The sequence below is a fragment of the Cetorhinus maximus genome, chromosome 16 (genome assembly GCF_964194155.1).
Source record: "Cetorhinus maximus chromosome 16, sCetMax3.hap1.1, whole genome shotgun sequence".
NCBI classification, from domain to species: domain Eukaryota; kingdom Metazoa; phylum Chordata; class Chondrichthyes; order Lamniformes; family Cetorhinidae; genus Cetorhinus; species Cetorhinus maximus.
Window position 1 is genome coordinate 60,551,592 of NC_135894.1, and position 18,592 is coordinate 60,570,183.

At 47.2% G+C, this 18,592-nt stretch overlaps 1 protein-coding gene across 3 annotated transcripts in view; it reads left to right on the top strand.

The window, feature by feature from the left end:
• Positions 1 to 4,719: 4,719 nt before the first annotated feature.
• Positions 4,720 to 18,592, top strand: part of scaf4a (SR-related CTD-associated factor 4a) — a 104,715-nt gene continuing 90,842 nt past the window's right edge. Inside the window, exons 1-2 of one of the 3 annotated variants that reach the window (XM_078559863.1) lie at positions 4,720 to 4,944; positions 15,361 to 15,514. In XM_078559863.1, coding sequence (XP_078415989.1) covers positions 15,512 to 15,514 — 3 coding nt within the window. In that variant the 5' untranslated portion in view covers positions 4,720 to 4,944; positions 15,361 to 15,511. The remainder of the gene's footprint in view (positions 4,945 to 15,360; positions 15,515 to 18,592) is intronic. The other 2 variants (XM_078559861.1, XM_078559864.1) reach the window with 2 other exon arrangements.

Consider the following 18,592-nt stretch of genomic DNA (forward strand, 5'->3'; position numbering starts at 1 on the left):
TTACAGGTATAGATTTAAAAATAATGGAAATAGGTGGGAAAAGAAAAATCTATATAAATTATTGGAAAAAACAAAAGGGAGGGGGAAGAACGGAAAGGGGATGGGGATGGGGGAGGGAGTTCAAGATCTAAAGTTGTTGAATTCAATATTCAGTCCGGAAGGCTGTAAAGTGCCTAGTCGGAAGATGAGGTGCTGTTCCTCCAGTTTGCGTTGGGCTTCACTGGAACAATGCAGCAAGCCAAGGACAGACATGTGGGCAAGAGAACAGGGTGGAGTGTTAAAATGGCAAGCGACAGGGAGGTTTGGGTCTTTCTTACGGACAGACGGCAGGTGTTCTGCAAAGCGGTCGCCCAGTTTACTTTTGGTCTCTCCAATGTAGAGGAGACCGCATTGGGAGCAACGAATGCAGTAGACTAAGTTAGGGGAAATGCAAGTGAAATGCTGCTTCACTTGAAAGGAGTGTTTGGGCCCTTGGACAGTGAGGAGAGAGGAAGTGAAGGGGCAGGTGTTGCATCTTCTACGTGGGCATGGGGAGGTGCCATGGGTGGGGGTTGAGGAGTAGGGGGTGATGGAGGAGTGGACCAGGGTGTCCTGGAGGGAATGATCACTACGGAATGTCACCAGGGGGGGTGAAGGGAAGATGTGTTTGGTGGTGGCATCATGCTGGAGTTGGCGGAAATGGCGGAGAATGATCCTTTGAATGCGGAGGCTGGTGGGGTGATAAGTGAGGACAAGGGGGACCCTATCATGTTTCTGGGAGGGAGGAGAAGGCGTGAGGGAGGATGCGCGGGATATGGGCCGGATACGGTTGAGGGCCCTGTCAACGACCGTGGGTGGAAAACCTCGGTTAAGAAAGAAGGAGGACATGTCAGAGGAACTGTTTTTGAAGGTAGCATCATCAGAACAGATGCGACAGAGGCGAAGGAACTGAGAGAATGGGATGGAGTCCTTACAGGAAGCAGGGTGTGAGGAGCTGTAGTCGAGGTAGCTGTGGGAGTCAGTAGGCTTGTAATGGATATTGGTGGACAGTCTATCACCAGAAATTGAGACAGAGAGGTCAAGGAAGGGAAGGGAAGTGTCAGAGGTGGACCATGTGAAAATAATGGAGGGGTGGAGATTGGAAGCAAAATTAATAAATTTTTCCAGGTCCCGACGAGAGCATGAAGCAGCACCGAAGTAATCATCGATGTACCGGAGAAAGAGTTGTGGGAGGGGGCCGGAGTAGGACTGGAACAAGGAATATTCCACATACCCCATAAAGAGACAGGCATAGCTGGGGCCCATGCGGGTACCCATAGCCACACCTTTTATTTGGAGGAAGTGAGAGGAGTTAAAGGAGAAATTGTTCAGTGTGAGAACAAGTTCAGCCAGACGGAGGAGAGTAGTGGTGGATGGGGATTGTTCGGGCCTCTGTTCAAGGAGGAAGCTAAGGGCCGTCAGACCATCCTGGTGAGGGATGGAGGTGTAGAGGGATTGGATGTCCATGGTGAAGAGGAAGCGGTTGGGGCCAGGGAACTGGAAATTGTTGTGACGTGACGTAAGGGGTCAGTGGAATCACGGATGTAGGTGGGAAGGGACTGGACAAGGGGAGAGAGAAGGGAATCAAGATAACGAGAAATGAGTTCCGTGGGGCAGGAACAGGCTGACACAATCGTCTGCCGGGACAGTTCTGTTTGTGGATTTTGGGTAGGAGGTAGAAGCGGGCCGTCCGAGGCTGGGCGACTATCAGGTTGGAAGCTGTGGGAGGAAGATCTCCAGAGCAGATGAGGTCAGTGACAGAACTGTCCCGGCAGACCGATCGTGTCAGCCTGTTCCTGCCCCACGGAACTCATTTCTCGTTTTCTCATTCCCACCTACATCCATGATTCCTCTGACACCTTACGTTACATCAACAATTTCCAGTTCCCTGGCCCCAACCGCTTCCTCTTCACCATGGACGTCCAATCCCTCTACACCTCCATCCCCCACCAGGATGGTCTGAGGGCCCTTAGCTTCTTCCTTGAACAGAGGCCCCAACAATCCCCATCCACCACTACTCTCCTCCGTCTGGCTGAACTTGTTCTCACACTGAACAATTTCTCCTTTAACTCCTCTCACTTCCTCCAAATAAAAGGTGTGGCTATGGGTACCCGCATGGGCCCCAGCTATGCCTGTCTCTTTATGGGGTATGTGGAACATTCCTTGTTCCAGTCCTACTCCGGCCCCCTCCCACAACTCTTTCTCCGGTACATCGATGATTACTTCGGTGCTGCTTCATGCTCTCGTCGGGACCTGGAAAAATTTATTAATTTTGCTTCCAATCTCCACCCCTCCATTATTTTCACATGGTCCATCTCTGACACTTCCCTTCCCTTCCTTGACCTCTCTGTCTCAATTTCTGGTGATAGACTGTCCACCAATATCCATTACAAGCCTACCGATTCCCACAGCCACCTCGACTACAGCTCCTCACACCCCGCTTCCTGTAAGGATTCCATCCCATTCTCTCAGTTCCTTTGCCTCCGTCCTGATGATGCTACCTTCAAAAACAGTTCCTCTGACATGTCCTCCTTCTTCCTTAACCGAGGTTTTCCACCCACGATCGTTGACAGGGCCCTCAACCGTGTCTGGCCCATCTCCCGCACATCCGCCCTCACGCCTTCTCCTCCCTCCCAGAAACATGATAGGATCCCCCTTGTCCTCACTTATCACCCTACCAGCCTCCGCATTCAAAGGATCATTCTCCGCCATTTCCGCCAACTCCAGCATGATGCCACCACCAAACACATCTTCCCTTCACCCCCCCGGCGGCATTCCGTAGGGATCGTTCCCTCCGGGACACCCTGGTCCACTCCTCCATCACCCCCTACTCCTCAACCCCCACCTATGGCACCTCCCCATGCCCACGCAGAAGATGCAATACCTGCCCCTTCACTTCCTCTCTCCTCACTGTCCAAGGGCCCAAACACTCCTTTCAAGTGAAGCAGCATTTCACTTGCATTTCCCCTAACTTAGTCTACTGCATTCGTTGCTCCCAATGCGGTCTCTTCTACATTGGAGAGACCAAACGTAAACTGGGCGACCGCTTTGCAGAACACCTGCCGTCTGTCCGCAAGAAAGACCCAAACCTCCCTGTCGCTTGCCATTTTAACACTCCACCCTGCTCTCTTGCCCATATGTCTGTCCTTGGCTTGCTGCATTGTTCCAGTGAAGCCCAACGCAAACTGGAGGAACAGCACCTCATCTTCCGACTAGGCACTTTACAGCCTTCCGGACTGAATATTGAATTCAACAACTTTAGATCTTGAACTCCCTCCCCCATCCCCTTTCCGTTCTTCCCCCTCCCTTTTGTTTTTTCCAATAATTTATATAGATTTTTCTTTTCCCACCTATTTCCATTATTTTTAAATCTATAACTGCAATGCCATGTCAGTCTTTCCACCCCACCCCACTAGAGCTGTACCTTGAGTGTCCTGCCATCCATTCTTAATTAGCACATTCTCTTAGATAATATCACCACCTTTTACACCTCTTTGTTCCTTTGTCTGTGACATCTTTTGATTATCTGCTCCTATCACTGCTTGCTTGTCCCTTCTACCAACCCCTCCCCCCAACTTCTCTCCCCCCAGCATAAACCAGCTTATATTTCACCCATTTCCTCCCCCCCCATCCCCCCCATCTCCCCCATCTCCTCCCCCCCCATCCCCCCCATCTCCTCCCCCCCCATCCCCCCCATCTCCTCCCCCCCCATCCCCCCCAATCTCCTCTCCCTCCCCCATCTCCTCCCCCTCCCCATCTCCTCCCCCCCAACTCCTCTCCTCACCCATTCCCCAACTCCTCTCCCCCTCCCCTATCTCCTCCCTCCCTCCCCATCTCCTCCCCTGCCCATTCCCCTCCCCTCCCCTGCCCATTCCCCTCCCCTCCCCCTCCTCTCCCCCTCCCCCCATCTCCTCCCCTCCATCTCCTCCTCTCCCCCATCACATCCCCTCCCCCATTTCCTCCCCTCCCCCATTTCCTCCCCCTCCCCCATTTCCTCCCCCTCCTCCCCCTCCCCCATTTCCTCCCCCTCCCCTATTTCCTCCCCCCTCCCCATTTCCTCCCCCCCTCCCCCATTTCCTCCCCCCTCCCCCATCCTCCCCCATTTCCTCCCCCCTCCTCCCCCATTTCCTCCCCCCTCCCCCCCCATTTCCTCCCCCCTCCCCCCCATTTCCTCCCCCCTCCCCCCCCATTTCCTCCCCCCTCCTCCCCCTCCCCCATTTCCTCCCCCTCCCCCATTTCCTCCCCCCTCCTCCCCCTCCCCCATTTCCTCCCCCCTCCTCTCCCCCCTCCCCCATTCTCTCCCCCCTCCCCCCCTCCCCCAACACTGTACAGCTGAGGTGCCATGGACTTAGTTGCATAATATTCCTGATGGCTAACAGGAAGAGATTACAAAAATGCGAAATCAGGAAATTAACTGTCAGCAGCATTCTTTTCAAAGTTGGGAGGTAATTGGGGCTCTGGTGAGAATAGCGTTCATGAATTGTGTTTGCTGCAAGATATAACTGAGGAATGGAATAGAATCTCTTCCATGGACGGATAGTGGGCTCCGCTAGTCTCCGCATGCGCACCTGGCCCCCTTAGCGGACGGTTGCCGGTCGCCGCATGCGCACCTGGCCCCCTTAGCGGACGGTTGCCGGCCTCCGCATGCGCACTTGGCCTCCGAGCGGACGGTTGCCTGTCCCAGACCTGCTCCCACAAGGCAGTGCGGCGATGTTGTGCAGCCGCCGCCATGTTGATTGAGGCGCGTGTGGAGCCGCTTTGGAGGTGAGAGCGGAGCGGGAGGCGAGCCACAGGAACTGGCCAGGGCCGAGCCACAAATAGGCGCAGCGGAGCGCGGATTTCTGACAAAAGTAGAGCACGGTGACCCCTTTCCCCTCCCCCCCGGGCACCGGCAGCATGGAAGCCGTCAACGCCTTTAACGATGAGGTGAGTGAGAGCAGGAGTCGCTCGGCTGGCCTTTTCTCTATTCTCCTGCCCGCTGTGAAGCTCTGGATGAAGCGGGAAAAATGTCAGCCGAGCCTGATCATTATTCTCCATCCTTACCACCCCCCCCCCCGGGCCCCCTCTCTCCCCTCCCACACTAGGCCGCGACAACTCGTCTAAATGGAGGAACTGGGGATAGGCCCGATGCTTGTGAACAATCAGAAGATGGAGGCGGCCGGGTGAGCGCGGTGCGCCATGGCGGCCGGCCGGCCGGGCCTGCTCAGGCGGTTACGTTATTTCTATTGAAGCCTCTGTGTCACGCTCCAGGGAGGCAGCCTGGCCTGTGTGTGTTTGTGGGTGGTTGGGGGCGGGGAGACTGGGACCGGGACCCGAGCTTTGCAGTGCGGCATTGCAGCTGAGCGCTGTGGCCGTGGTCTAGCAGGGCGGGGGTTGGTTCTTATTGTGTTGCCCTGTTTCTGTGGCGAGATCGACCGGGCGAGGTTGAGTAATGTCAGGCCGAACAGAGAGGACAATGCCCCCCCGGGCTCTGTGCGCGGTTGGAAGAGGCTGGATCGCGGGCCTACAGTCTGCCTGCGAGGGCGTCGAGCCAAATCCTTATTAGACCCTTATTCGCATGCTTCAGTTTTTTGTCAGTAGTAAAGCCGGCAGTGTTTTTAATTTTGCTTTTATTTTAGTGTTTTTATTCAGTTGGTTTTGTCTTTCTCCCATTTACACCGTTTGTTCAAACGCGTCGTCGTTTGAAGGCTGATTTACTGCATTACGTCCAGTAACGCATTCTGATCTCGCATGGTCATTAATCAATAGTATCTAATAGGAATGCAAAAACAACTTTTTTTAAAAGCAGTACTTCACTCTGCAAATTTTGCATTTAAAACACTCCGAGAAAATTTAGTTTTCCGATATTCAGTGAAGATGAAATGCGTTGAATTTAGTTTGAAATAGTGGAAGAGTCCCAAGTATTTTTAAGTTGGCAAGAAGTCTGTCTTTTAAAACACTCCTTCCCTTGTTGATTTGGGCAGCACTGTTATCGAGATTTCTTCCCAGATTGGAATTCCTCTAACAGTAAGGTGGTATGGGAGGGTTAGTTATTTCTATCAACGACTCGTATACACGTTTGATCGTTTAGTTGGAAGCTGGTGCTGTTATAGATGGTTATAAAATGCATATTAAATCAGTACTTACTTCGTTAAGATGAGTTGAAATGCATTGGGAGGACCTATGTTCTTTTAAATTTAAAAACAATAAAAATAAACTTCCACTGGTGTTAACTTATTTCAGTGTGACCCATATCCTATCTGTCATTTGTCCCCACTCCAAAACATGAATTTGAGTATAGTGTGCATGAAAGGAGCACTTCACGTTGTATACATAAAAAGCTAAGATTTGTAACATGACCAGTTCTTTTAAATGTATATTTCTTATTTTGTTGGATATCTACTATGTTGGGATTCAGCGTGCCATGATTATCATTGCTGCAATTGCTTCACCAGATACATCTTGGGTGCAAATGAATCAAAACATTAGGAGATGAAATGTGATGCAGAAGAGTGTAAACTGTGCATGGAAAGGGAAAATAGTAAATGGTGAAAATGAGTGGTGTTAAAGCGTGAAGGAGAAGCAGAGCATGAAACATGTCCAACCAATACAAATTAGCAATCATTGGCCAATTGGGTATTGAACTAAATAGCCGAAACAGTTAACCACTATGCTACCGTACCCCTTTTATATTACTGGATCAGTAATTGAGAGGCCTGGACTAATAATCCAGGGCCGAGAGTTCATATTCCACCAAAACAGCTAGGGGGTTTAAATTCAGATTACCATAAATCAATCTAGATATTTATTAAAATGCTGATATCAGTGGAATCATGAAGCTGCCGGAATGTTTTAAAAACCCATCTGGTTTACTAATGACCTTTAGGGAAGGAATTGGCCCTTGCCAATGTATATATGACTCTAGAGTCACAGCAAAATACTTGAGCTTAACTGCCCTCTGAAATGTCCGAGCAAGTTACTTATGTTGTATTCAAGAAGGCAGCCTGTCACCAAGGGCAGTTAAAAGAGGGTAATAAATGCTGGCCTTGCCAGAAGCATCCACATCATGTGAAAGAATAGCAAGAAAAGGGTTGTACCAAATTTTTAATGTGCTGTAGACTGCACTTTGAATATTACATTTTAGTCCTGAGCAGTAAGAAATGAGAAATTCAACCGTTGGAGGCAGGTCAGAGAGGAACATTGCATTTATATAGCATCTTTAACACAATAAAGCATCCCATGGCACTTCACAGGAATGTTATCAAACAAAATTTGATACAACCTCAATATATGGGGCAGATGATTAAAAGATTGGTCAAGGACCTGAGCTTTAAGGACCCTCTTAAAAGCAGGAAAATGAATTGGGGAAGTTTTGGGAGTGATTACCAGAGCTTTCAGGCCTTGGTAACTTTTTTTAAATTCAGTCATGGGATGTGGGTGTCGCGAGTGAGGCCAGCATTTATTGTTCATCCCTAATTGCCCTTAAGAATGTGGTGTTGAACTGCCTTCTTGAACCGCTGCGATCAAAATGGTGTAGTTACACCCGCAGTGCTCTTAGGGAGGGAGTTCCAGGATTTTATGACAGTGAAGGATCAGCAATATCTTTCCAAGACAGGATGGTGAGTGGCTTGAAGGGGAACTTCCAGGTGTTGGTGTTCCCATCTGTCTGCTGCCCTTGCCCTTCTAGATAGTAGTGGTCATGGATTTGGAAGGTGCTGTCAAAGGAGCCTTGGTGAGCTCCTGCAGTGCATCTTGACACTGCTGCCATTGGGTGTTGGTGTGGAGAGAATGAATGTTTGTGGATGGGGTGCCAATCAAGGAGGCTGCTTCGCCCTGGATGGTGTCAAGCTTCTTGAGTGTTGTTGGAGCTGCACTCATCCAAGCAAGTGGAGAGTATTCAATCACACTCCTGTCTTGTGCCTTGTAGATGGTGGACAGGATTTGGGGAGTCAGAAGGTGAATTACTCACCGCAGGATTCCTAGCCTCTGACCTGCTCTGGTAGCTACAGTATTTATATGGTTACTCCAGTTCAGTTTCTGGTCAATGGTAACCCCCAGGATGTTAATAGTGGGAGTTTCAGTGATGGTTAGATTCTCTCCTGTTGGAGATGGTCAATACCTGTGCCTTGTGTGGTGCAATTGTCACTTGCCACTTGTCAGCCCAAGCCTGGATATTGTCCAGGTCTTACTGCATTTGGACATGGACTGCTTCAGTGTCTGAGGAGTCGCGAATGGTGCTGAACATTGTGCAATCATCACCCAACATCAACACTTCTGATCTTATGATGGAAAGAAGGTCATTGATGAAGTAGCTGAAGATGATTGGACCTGGGACACTACCTTGAGGAACTCCTGCACTGATGTCCTGGAGCTGAGATGAGTTGACCTCCAACAACCACAACCATCTCCCTTTGTGCTAGGTATGACTCCAACCAGTGGAGAGTTTTCCCCCGATTCCCATTGACACCAGTTTTGCTAGGGCTCCTTGATACCACGCTCTGTCAAATGCTGCCTTGATGTCCAGGGCAGTCACTCTGGAGTTCAGCTCTTTTGTCCATGTTTGAACTGAGGCTGTAATGAGGTCAGGAGCCGAGCGACTCTGGCGGAATCCAAACTGAGTGTCAGTGAGCAGGTTATTGCTAAGCAAGTGCCGCTTAATAGCACTGTTGATGACCATTTCCATTGCTTTACTGATGATGGTGAGTAGACTGATTGGCCGGATTGGATTTGTCCTGCCTTTTGTGTCCAGGGCACAGCAGGGCAATTTTCAACATTGCCGGGTAGATGCCAGTGTAGCTGACTGGTTAGGGGCGCAGCAGGCTGTGCGGCACAAGTCGTCAGTACTATTGCTGGAATGTTGTCAGGGCCCATACCCTTTGCAGTACAGTGCCTTCAGCCATTTCTTGATATCATGTGGAGTGAAAGGAATTATTGGCTGAAGTCTGGCATCTGTGATGATGGGGACCTCCAGTGGAGTCCATGATGGATGATTCATTCCGCACTTCTGGCTGAAGATTGTTTGCAAATGCTTCAACCTCATGTTTGCACTGAGTGCTGGGCTCCTACATCATTGAGGCTGGGGATATTTCTGGAGCCACCTCCTCCAGTGAGTTGTTGTCCTACACCATTCATGACTGGATGTGGCATGACTGCAGAGCAGAGTTTAAATCTGATCCGTTGGTTGTGGAATCTCTTAGCTGTGTCTGTCACTTGCAGCTTATGCTGTTTGGTATGCAAGCCGTCCTGTGTTACAGCTTCACCAGGTTGACACTTCATTTTTAGGTATGCCTGGTGCTGCTGTTGGCATGTCCTCCTGCACTCTTCCTTGCACCAGGGTTGATTCCCAGGCTTTGTAGTAATGGTAGAGTTGGGGATACGTTTGGCGATGAGGTTACAGATTGTGACAGAGTACAGTTCTGCTGCATCCCGTTTAGCACGGTGGTAGCATCACATAATACAATGGAGAGTATCCTCAATGTGAAGACAGGACTTTGCCTCCACAAGGGCTGTGCGGTAGCCACTCTTCCTGATACAGTCATGGACAGATGCGCCTGTGGCAGGCAGGTTGGTTAGGATGAGGTCAAGTATGTTTTTCCCTCTTGTTGGTTCCCTTACCACCAGCCACCGACCCAGTCTAGCAGCTATGCCCTTTAGGACTCTATATCAGCTCAGTCAGCAGTGGTGCTACCAAGCCACACTTGGCGATGGACTTTGAAGCCCCTCATCAAGTGCATTCTGTGCCTGAGCCAACCTCAATGCTTTCTCTAAGTGATGTTCAATATGGAGTAGCAATGGTTCAGCAGCTGGGGGGAGGGGCGGCACGCGATAAGTGCTAATCAACGGGAGGCTTCCTTGCCCATGCTTGACCTGATGCCATGAAGATTCTTGGGGACCGGAGTCAATGTTGAGGACTTACAGTGCAATTCCATGTCGACTGTATAGCACTGTTCACGACTCCTCAGGTACTGAAGCAGCCCATGTCCAAATACAGCAAGACCCGGACAATATCCAGGTTTGGGCTGATAAGTGGCAAGTAACATTCGCGCCACACAAGTGTAAGGCAATGACCATCTCCAACAAGAGAGAATCCAATCATCGCCCCTTGATGTTCAGTAGCATTACCGTCACTGAATCCCCCACTGTCAACATGCTGGGGGCTACCATTGACCAGAAACTGAACTGGTCTAGCCATACAAATACTGTGACTACAAGAACAGGTCAGAGGCTAGGAATCCTGCAGCGAGTAACCCACCTCCTGACTCCTCAAAGCCTGTCCACCATCTACAAGGCACAAGTCAGGAGTGTGACGGAATATTCCTCACTTGCCTGGATGAGTGCAGCTCCCACAACACTCAAGAAGCTTGACACTGCCCAGGACAAAGCAGCCCGCTTGTTTGTCACCATATCCACAAACATTCACTCCCTCCACCGTCGATCACAGCAGTAGTGTGCACTGCAGGAATTCACCAAGGCTCCTTCAACTGTACTTTCCAAACACACAACCGCTACCATCCAAAAGAACTAAGGCAGCAGATAGATGGGAACAACACCACCTGGAAGTTCCCCTTCAAGCCAATGTGGTACCGTTATTCAAGAAGGGAGAAATGGATAAACCGGGGAACTACAGGCCAGTCAGTCTAACCACAGTGGTGGGGAGACTATTGGAAGCAATTCTGAGTGGCAGAATTAATCTATACTTGGAGAGGCATGGATTAATCAAGGACAGACAGCATGGTTTTGTTAAGGGGAGGTCATGTCTGACCAATTTGATTGAATTTTTCAAAGAGGTGACCAGGTGTGTAGGTGAGGGCAATGAATTTGACATAGTCTACTTGGACTTCAGCAAGGCTTTTGATAAGCTCCCGCATGGGAGACTGATAACAAAGGTAAGAGCCCATGGGATCCAAGGCAATTTGGCAAATTGGATCCAGAACTGGCTGAGTGGCAAGAAGCAGAGGGTGATGGTTGAGGAGTGTTTTTGTGACTGGATGCCTTTGCCCAGTGGGGTTCCACAGGGATCGGTGTTGGGTCCCTTGCTGTTTGTGGTATATATAAACAATTTAGATTTGAATGTAGATGATCAGTAAGTTCGCGGATGACACGAAAATTGGTGGGGTGATAAATAGTGAGGAGCATAGCCTTAGATTATAGGAGGATATGAACAGGCTGGTCAGATGGGCTGATTAGTGGTAAATGGAATTTAATCCGGATAAGTGTGAGGTGGTGCACTTGGGCAGGATAAACAAGGCACGGGAATACACGATGAATGGTAGGACCCTGGGAAGTACCAAGGATCAGAGGGACCTTGGTGTGCTTGCCCACCGGTCCCTTAAGTTAGCAGGACAGGTAGATAAGGTGGTTAAGATGGCACATGGGATACTTGCCTTTATTAGCCGAGGCATAGATATAAGAGCAGGGAGGTTATGCTGGAACTGTATAAAATGCTGGTTAGGCCACAGCTAGAGTATTGCGTGCAGTTCTGGAATCCACATTATAGGAAGGATGTGCTTGCACTAGAAAGTGCAGAGGAGATTTACCAGGATGTTGCCTGGAGAGTTTTAGTTATGAGGAGAGATTGGATAGATTAGGGTTATTTTCCCTGGAGCAGAGGAGATTGAGGGGGGACATGATTGAGGTGTATAAAATTATGAGGGGCATAGATATGGTAGACAGGAAGGAACTTTTCCCCTTGGTGGAGTGATCAATAACCAGGGGGCATAGATTTAAGGTAAGGGGCGGGAGGTTTAGAGGGGATGCGAGGAAAAATTTTTTCACCCAGGGGGTGGTGGGAATCTGGAACTCACTACCTGAAAAGGTGGTAGAGGCAGAAACCCTCATAATATTTAAGAAGCATTTGGATATGCACTTGCGATGCCATGGCACACAAGGCTATGGGCCTAGTGCTGGGAAATGGGATTAGAATAGTTAGGTACTTGTTTGACTGGCGCAGACTCGATGGACCGAAGGGTCTTTTTCTGTGCTGTAGACCTCTATGATACTAAGCCACTCACCATCCTGACTTGGAAATATATCGCCGTTCCTTCACTGATGGGTCAAAATCCTGGAACTCCCTAATAGCATTGTGGGTGTACCTACACCACATGGACTGCAGCAGTTCAAGAAGGCAGCTCACCACCTTTCAAGGGCAATTAGGAATGGACGAAAAATTGTTGGCCCAACTAGCAAAGCCCACAACCCGTGAATGAATAAAAAAACACTGTACCGCCAGCTTTGCTAGGTCTTACCTGCTTGTGGGATGATGATGGTGGTGTCTGGGACATTGTGAGGTATATTTCCATGAGCATGACTATGTCAGGCTGTTGTTTGACTAGTATGTGAGAGGGCTCCCCAATTTTGGCACGAGCCCCCAGATGTTAGTAAGGACAACTATGCCGGGTCCAATGGTTTGAGTTTCCTGTTGTTGTTTCTGATGCCCAGGTCGATGCCGGATGGTCCGTTCAGTTCCATTCCTTTTTTTTAAGCGGATTTATACTACTGAGTGGCTTTCTAGGGCATTTCAGAGGGCAATTAAGAGTCAACCACATTGTTGTGGGTCTGGAGTCCTATGTAGGCCAGACCAGGTAAAGGTGGCAGATTTCCTTCTGCCTAGGACATTGGTGAACCAGATGTGTTTTAATGACAATCGACAATGGTTTCAAGGTCATGATTAGACTTTTAATTCCAGATTTTTATTGAATTCACATTTCACCATCTGTAGTGGTGGGATTCAAACTCAGATCCCCAGAGCATTATCCTGGGTTTCTGGATTACTGGTCCAGCAACAATACCACTATGCCACTGCCTCCCCTGCATCTCTCTTGGAAGCATGACTACATAAATGGTGGGATATTTAAGATCAGGCATGTTCAGTAGACCAGAAGTGGAGGGGTGCAGATCTCAGAGTTGTGGTGCTGGATAAGATTAGCGATAGGGAAGGGCAAGACCATGGAGGGACTTAAAAGAGATGTTGTTTAACCAAGAGCCAACTTAGGTCAGTGAGTGTAGAGGTGATTGGTGAATGCGTTTGAGTTAATATGGGAAGCAGGGTTTTGGATGTGTGATTGGAAACTTATCTCTGGCCAGATATACTAGCGAGATTGCAAATACCCTGGTTCAGCTTCTGGCAGCTCCCAGTGAGGGGAAAGATGTGGGCGGAATGGAGTTTGGGACGGAACTGAAGACGATGGCTTCAGGCATACCAATATTTTGTTGGGGGATGTTTTAGCTCGCCCTGTACTCGATGTTGGGTAAACAGCCTGATCATTTCAATACAGTGGAGAGAGATGGTGAGGTAGAACTGGCTGCTGTCAGTGTTCATGTGGAAACTGATTATTTTGGAATGATATTATTGGTAACATGTAGGTGAGAAATGGGATTCAAGGATAGAACCTTGGGGGATACCAGAGGAAACAGTGCAGGTGTGAGAAGAGAAGCCATTGAAGGTGATCCCAAGGTGCGAATACCTGGATTATGAGGAAATACTGAAGGAATTTGAAAGGAAGCATCCTGGAAATAATCTTATGATGGTATATATGAATAAGTTATAAAAGTTAACCTGAAATATAGTTTTGAATTAAATTAGGGGACTGATTTTCAAAATAGTTAAAGGCAAGTTTAGGTCTGATCAGAAAAGATGCAAGTTTTAGTCTGATCAGAAAAGATGTGAACAAAATGTGGATTAAGCCTTCCAGTTAGAGCTGTGGGGCAAACACCATGGAATCATTTAAACGTTTTAGGGCATACTGGTCCCTCTATAGTCAAGGTACAATGGGTTGAATGGCCTTCATGCTTTCTAACTGTGGAAGAGGTGTATCAGTTGAAATGATGACAAGCCACTGGAGCATTGTCATACAGCCAGACTGAGGGGTAATCACTGAGACCCCATTGCTGGGAATCACTGAAAGTGTGCTCTACACATGTTTTCGAGCAGTTTGGTGACTCAGCTTCTTAATAAAAGCACTTTGACATGGGCTCGCACTGTTACTTTAAAATAATGCTGATATTGCTCAAAATGAGAATTTTTTTTGATTCAGTGACCAAGCTCTCTTCAAGATGCTGACAGTTGGCTCCTGTCATTACTTTAAAGGGAGAAACTGAGTTGAGTTTTGTTTTCTTTTCCATGTTCTGTTTTGCTATCATTAATGGTGGATCTTCCCATATCAGTCTTAGTGGTTTGGATTTTCAACACTTTAATACCATAGAGGTTTTTCACCTTTCCATGCAATTGCTTCAAAGAAATTCTGGTATGGAAATTTGGGTTGGGAGAGGGAACTTTTTATTCAGCATGTATATTTTCGACCATGAATGTGTAGGAACTACTGAGATTTCAGATTGACATAATTTGGCCTGCAGTTGTGCAAAGGCGGCTTTATGGTTAGCCAGCTGTTATGGGGTTCAGACTGCCCAGAAAAAGATTAAAGATAGAATTGCAAACAAGTACAATTGACTATCTTGCTGATTTCTTTTTAGGGCTGGAGCTTTACTGAATGTTACAGTGGTCTCATTAATATTGTCTGCCGATGTGTATAACACTTAATTTGGAAGGAGGAAGGCTGCCAATGGTAGCAATCAAGTGCCATAAGAAATGGTGATGGCAGTAAGGGGCTGAAAGTAGAAAAGGCAGAAGGGTTGTGTGTATCTGAGATGTATGGAAATTTCAATTGTATATTCCAAAAAAATTGTAGTATACATGACTGTCCCAGTATTTGCAAATGAATTTCAAACATTAAGGACCCAGATGAATACTTAACAATTACATTTAGTTTTATGGTGTTTAGAAATGTGGTGAGAACATTTCATAATTTTGATTGTTTAGTGAGTACTTTATGCAACATACAGATTTGGACACTGTTGTAGTACTGTGTAAAGTTCTGAAATCCCCATTATTGGAATATTAATATTAACTAATGGAGTCTTACAAAAAAAATTGTGCTGGTTAATACTGAAAGATTGTTTTTCCTGACCGGTAAACAAGGGAGCATAGATTTAGGAATATTGACGGAAGAACAAAGTGGGATGTTAGACATTTTTCTTTATTAGAACATGGAATACTTTACCACAAATGGCCATAAAAGCCTTCACTAACATATTTAAAAAGGAAATTTGCTAAGTGTTTGGGAAGGAAGAATTAAAAAGGATATAAAGAAAGGGCGGGGTATGAAATTAGAATGGACACAAGGTCAGTGTATGCTTGATGGATCAAATTGCTTCTTTGTTTTGTAAGCTAATATTTTTTTATGTCTAAACATGTGTCATAGCCATTGTGGGTTACAATCCTTGTTGATAAGGGGTTGTAACAATTGACAGATTGCCAGTGAATGTTCTTAATAATTTTGTGACACTATTTTTCAAATTTGTTCCCAGGATGGGGCTGATGCTAGCAATGCTGCATTTATTGTTCATCCCTAGTTGTCTTGAGAAGGTGATGGCGGTCCTTCTCCATGAATCATTGTGATCCTTCTGCATATGGTTCTTTCAGCATCAATGAAGGAACGGAGATCTATGTTACATCAGAATGGTATGTGACAAGGAGGTGGCTTTGAGCAGTTGTTGCAGTGTATTTTGAAGGCCGTATATGCTGCAATGCGCCAATAATGGAGGGGTTGACATTGAATTTAGTGTCACAGTTGCTGAAATACCCAGCACCTGTGGTATTCTTTTAGTTATGGTGATGATATGGCAGAATCAGTTAAGCTTCTGGTAAATAGTTACCCCCACGATGTTAATGTTGAGGTACTAGATAATGGTGATGCTGTTCATGATTGAAAGAGATTGTTTAGCTTTCAGTCTTAGGAAACAATTATTGTCTGGCATTTGTAATTTTTTTATCTTTCAAGGGATGTGGGTATTGCTGGCCAGGCCAGCATTTATTGCCTGCCCCTAATTGCCCTTGAGAAGGTGGTGGTGAGCCACCTCTTGAACCGCTGCCGTCTTTGTAGTGTAGGTACACCCACAGTGCCGTTGGAAGGGAGTCTCAGGATTTTGACCCAGTGATAGTGACAAACAGTGATATAGTTTCAAGTGCAGATGGTGTGTGGCTTGGAGGGGAACTTGCAGGTGATGGTGTTCCCATACATCTGCCCTTGTCATTCTAGATGGTAGAGGTCACGGGTTTGGAAGATGCTTTGGTGAGTTGCTGCAGTGCATCTTATAGATGGTACACACTGAATTATTGCCTGTTGTCTGAAGATGGTTGACCAAGATGGGATCTAGTTTTTAGGCCATAAGCATCAACAAACAAAATTTCTGTTGGCATCCCTCCCTTTCTTTTGTATTTTGACCCTCTTGAGATAGGGGCTAACATTCCATTAGCCTTTCAGATTGTATTTTTTGTATCCGTGCCTTTAGTCAGTTGAATACCTGGACACCCCAACCCATAAGACCATAAGACATAGGAGCAGAAATTAGGCCATTCGGCCCATCGAGTCTGCTCTGCCATTCAATCATGGCTGATAAGTTTCTCAACCCCATTCTCCCACCTTCTCCCCGTAACCTTTGATCCCCTTACCAATCAAGAACCTATCTATCTCGGTCTTAAATACACTCAATGACTTGGCCTCCACAGCCCTCTGTGGCAATGAATTCCATAGATTCACCATTCTCTGGCTAAAGAAGTTTCTCCTCATCTCTGTTCTAAAAGGTCTTCCCTTTACTCTGAGGCTGTGCCCTCTGGTCCTAGTCTCTCCTACTAATGGAAACATCTTCCCCACGTCCACTCTATCCAGCCTTTCAGTATTCTGTAGATTTCAATCAGATCCCCCCTCATCCTTCTAAACTCCATCGAATATAGACCCAGAGTCCTCAAACGTTCCTCATATGTTAAGCCTTTCATTCCTGGGATCATTCTCGTGAACCTCCTCTGGACCCTCTCCAGGGCCAGCACATCCTTCCTGAGATACGGGGCCCAAAATTGCTCACAATATTCTAAATGTGGTCTGACCAGAGCCTTATAAAGCCTCAGCAGCACATCCCTGCTTTTATATTCTAGTCCTCTCAAAATAAATGCCAACATTGCATTTACCTTCCTAACTACCAACTCAACCTGCAAGGCAACCTTAAGAGAATCCTGGACTAGGACTCCCAAGTCCCTTTGCACTCCAGATTTCTGAATTCTCTCCCCATTTAGAAAATATTCTATGCCTCTATTCTTCCTACCAAAGTGCATGACCTCACACTTCCCCACGTTGTATTCCATCTGCCACTTCTATGCCCATTCTCCTAACCTGTCCAAATCCTTCTGCAGCCTCCCCGCCTCCTCAATACTACCTGTCCCTCCACCTATCTTTGTATTATCTGCAAACTTAGCCAAGATGCCCTCAGTTCCTTCATCTAGATCATTAATGTATAAAGTGAAAAGTTGTCGTCCCAACACTGACCCCTGCGGAACTCCACTAGTCACCGGCCGCCATCCTGAGAAGGACCCCCCCCCCCTTATTCCCAATCTCTGCCTCCTGCCAGACAGCCAATCTTCTATCCATGCTAGTACTTTGCCTCTAACAACATGGGCTCTTATCTTACTGAGCAGCCTCCTGTGCGGCATCTTGTCAAAGGCCTTCTGGAAGTCCAAGTAGATAACATCCATTGGCTCTCCTTTGTCTAACCTGTTCGTTACCTCCCCAAGAATTCTAACAGATTTGTCAGGCATGACCTCCCCTTGATGAAACCATGCTGACTTTGCCCTATTTTACCATGCACTTCCAAGTATTCTGAAATCTCATCCTTAATAATGGACTCTAAAATCTTACCAACGACCAAGGTCAGGCTAATCGGCCTGTAATTTCCCATCTTTTGCCTCACTCCCTTCTTAAACAGGGGGGTTACATTAGCGATTTTCCAGTCCTTTGGGACCCTCCCTGACTCCAGTGATTCCTGAAAGATCGCCACTAACGCCTCCACTATCTCTTCAGCTATCTCCTTCAGAACTCTGGGGTGTAATCCATCTGGTCCAGGTGATTTATCCACCTTCAGACCTTTCAGTTTTCCTAGCACCTTCTCCTTGGTAATGGCCACCATACTCACCTCTGCCCCCCCGACTCTCTTGAACTTTGGGGATGTCACTTGTGTCTTCCACTGTGAAGATTGACGCAAAGTACCTATTCAGTTCCTCCGCCATTTCTTTGTTCCCCACTACTACTTCTCCAGCGGCCCAATGTCCACTTTTGCCTCTCTCCTACCCTTTATATATCTAAAAAAAACTCTTGCAATCTTCTTTTATATTACTGGCTAGTTTACCCTCATATTTAATCTTCTCCCTCCTTATTTCTTTTTTAGTTGTCCTCTGTTGGTCTTTGTAGGCTTTCCAATCCCCTAGTTTCCCACTGCTCTTCGCCGCATTGTATGCTTTGCTGCACAGTTCCTAGTCTCTCACCATGTAAGAAAATTTTCTTTTCTTTCTCAGATCCAAAGTGGATGACCTCTCACTTTCCTACAAAGAATACCTTAATATGCCTATGTTCTTCATAACTTTCTGCTTCTACCTATGTAAATTACTGTGTCTCCCATCTTTGTGCCCTCTGCAAACTTAGATATACAATCGATTCCTTCATTAGCTAAGGTCACAGTGCAGAAAGCTGGGGATTACTGCTGTTCCCATTCC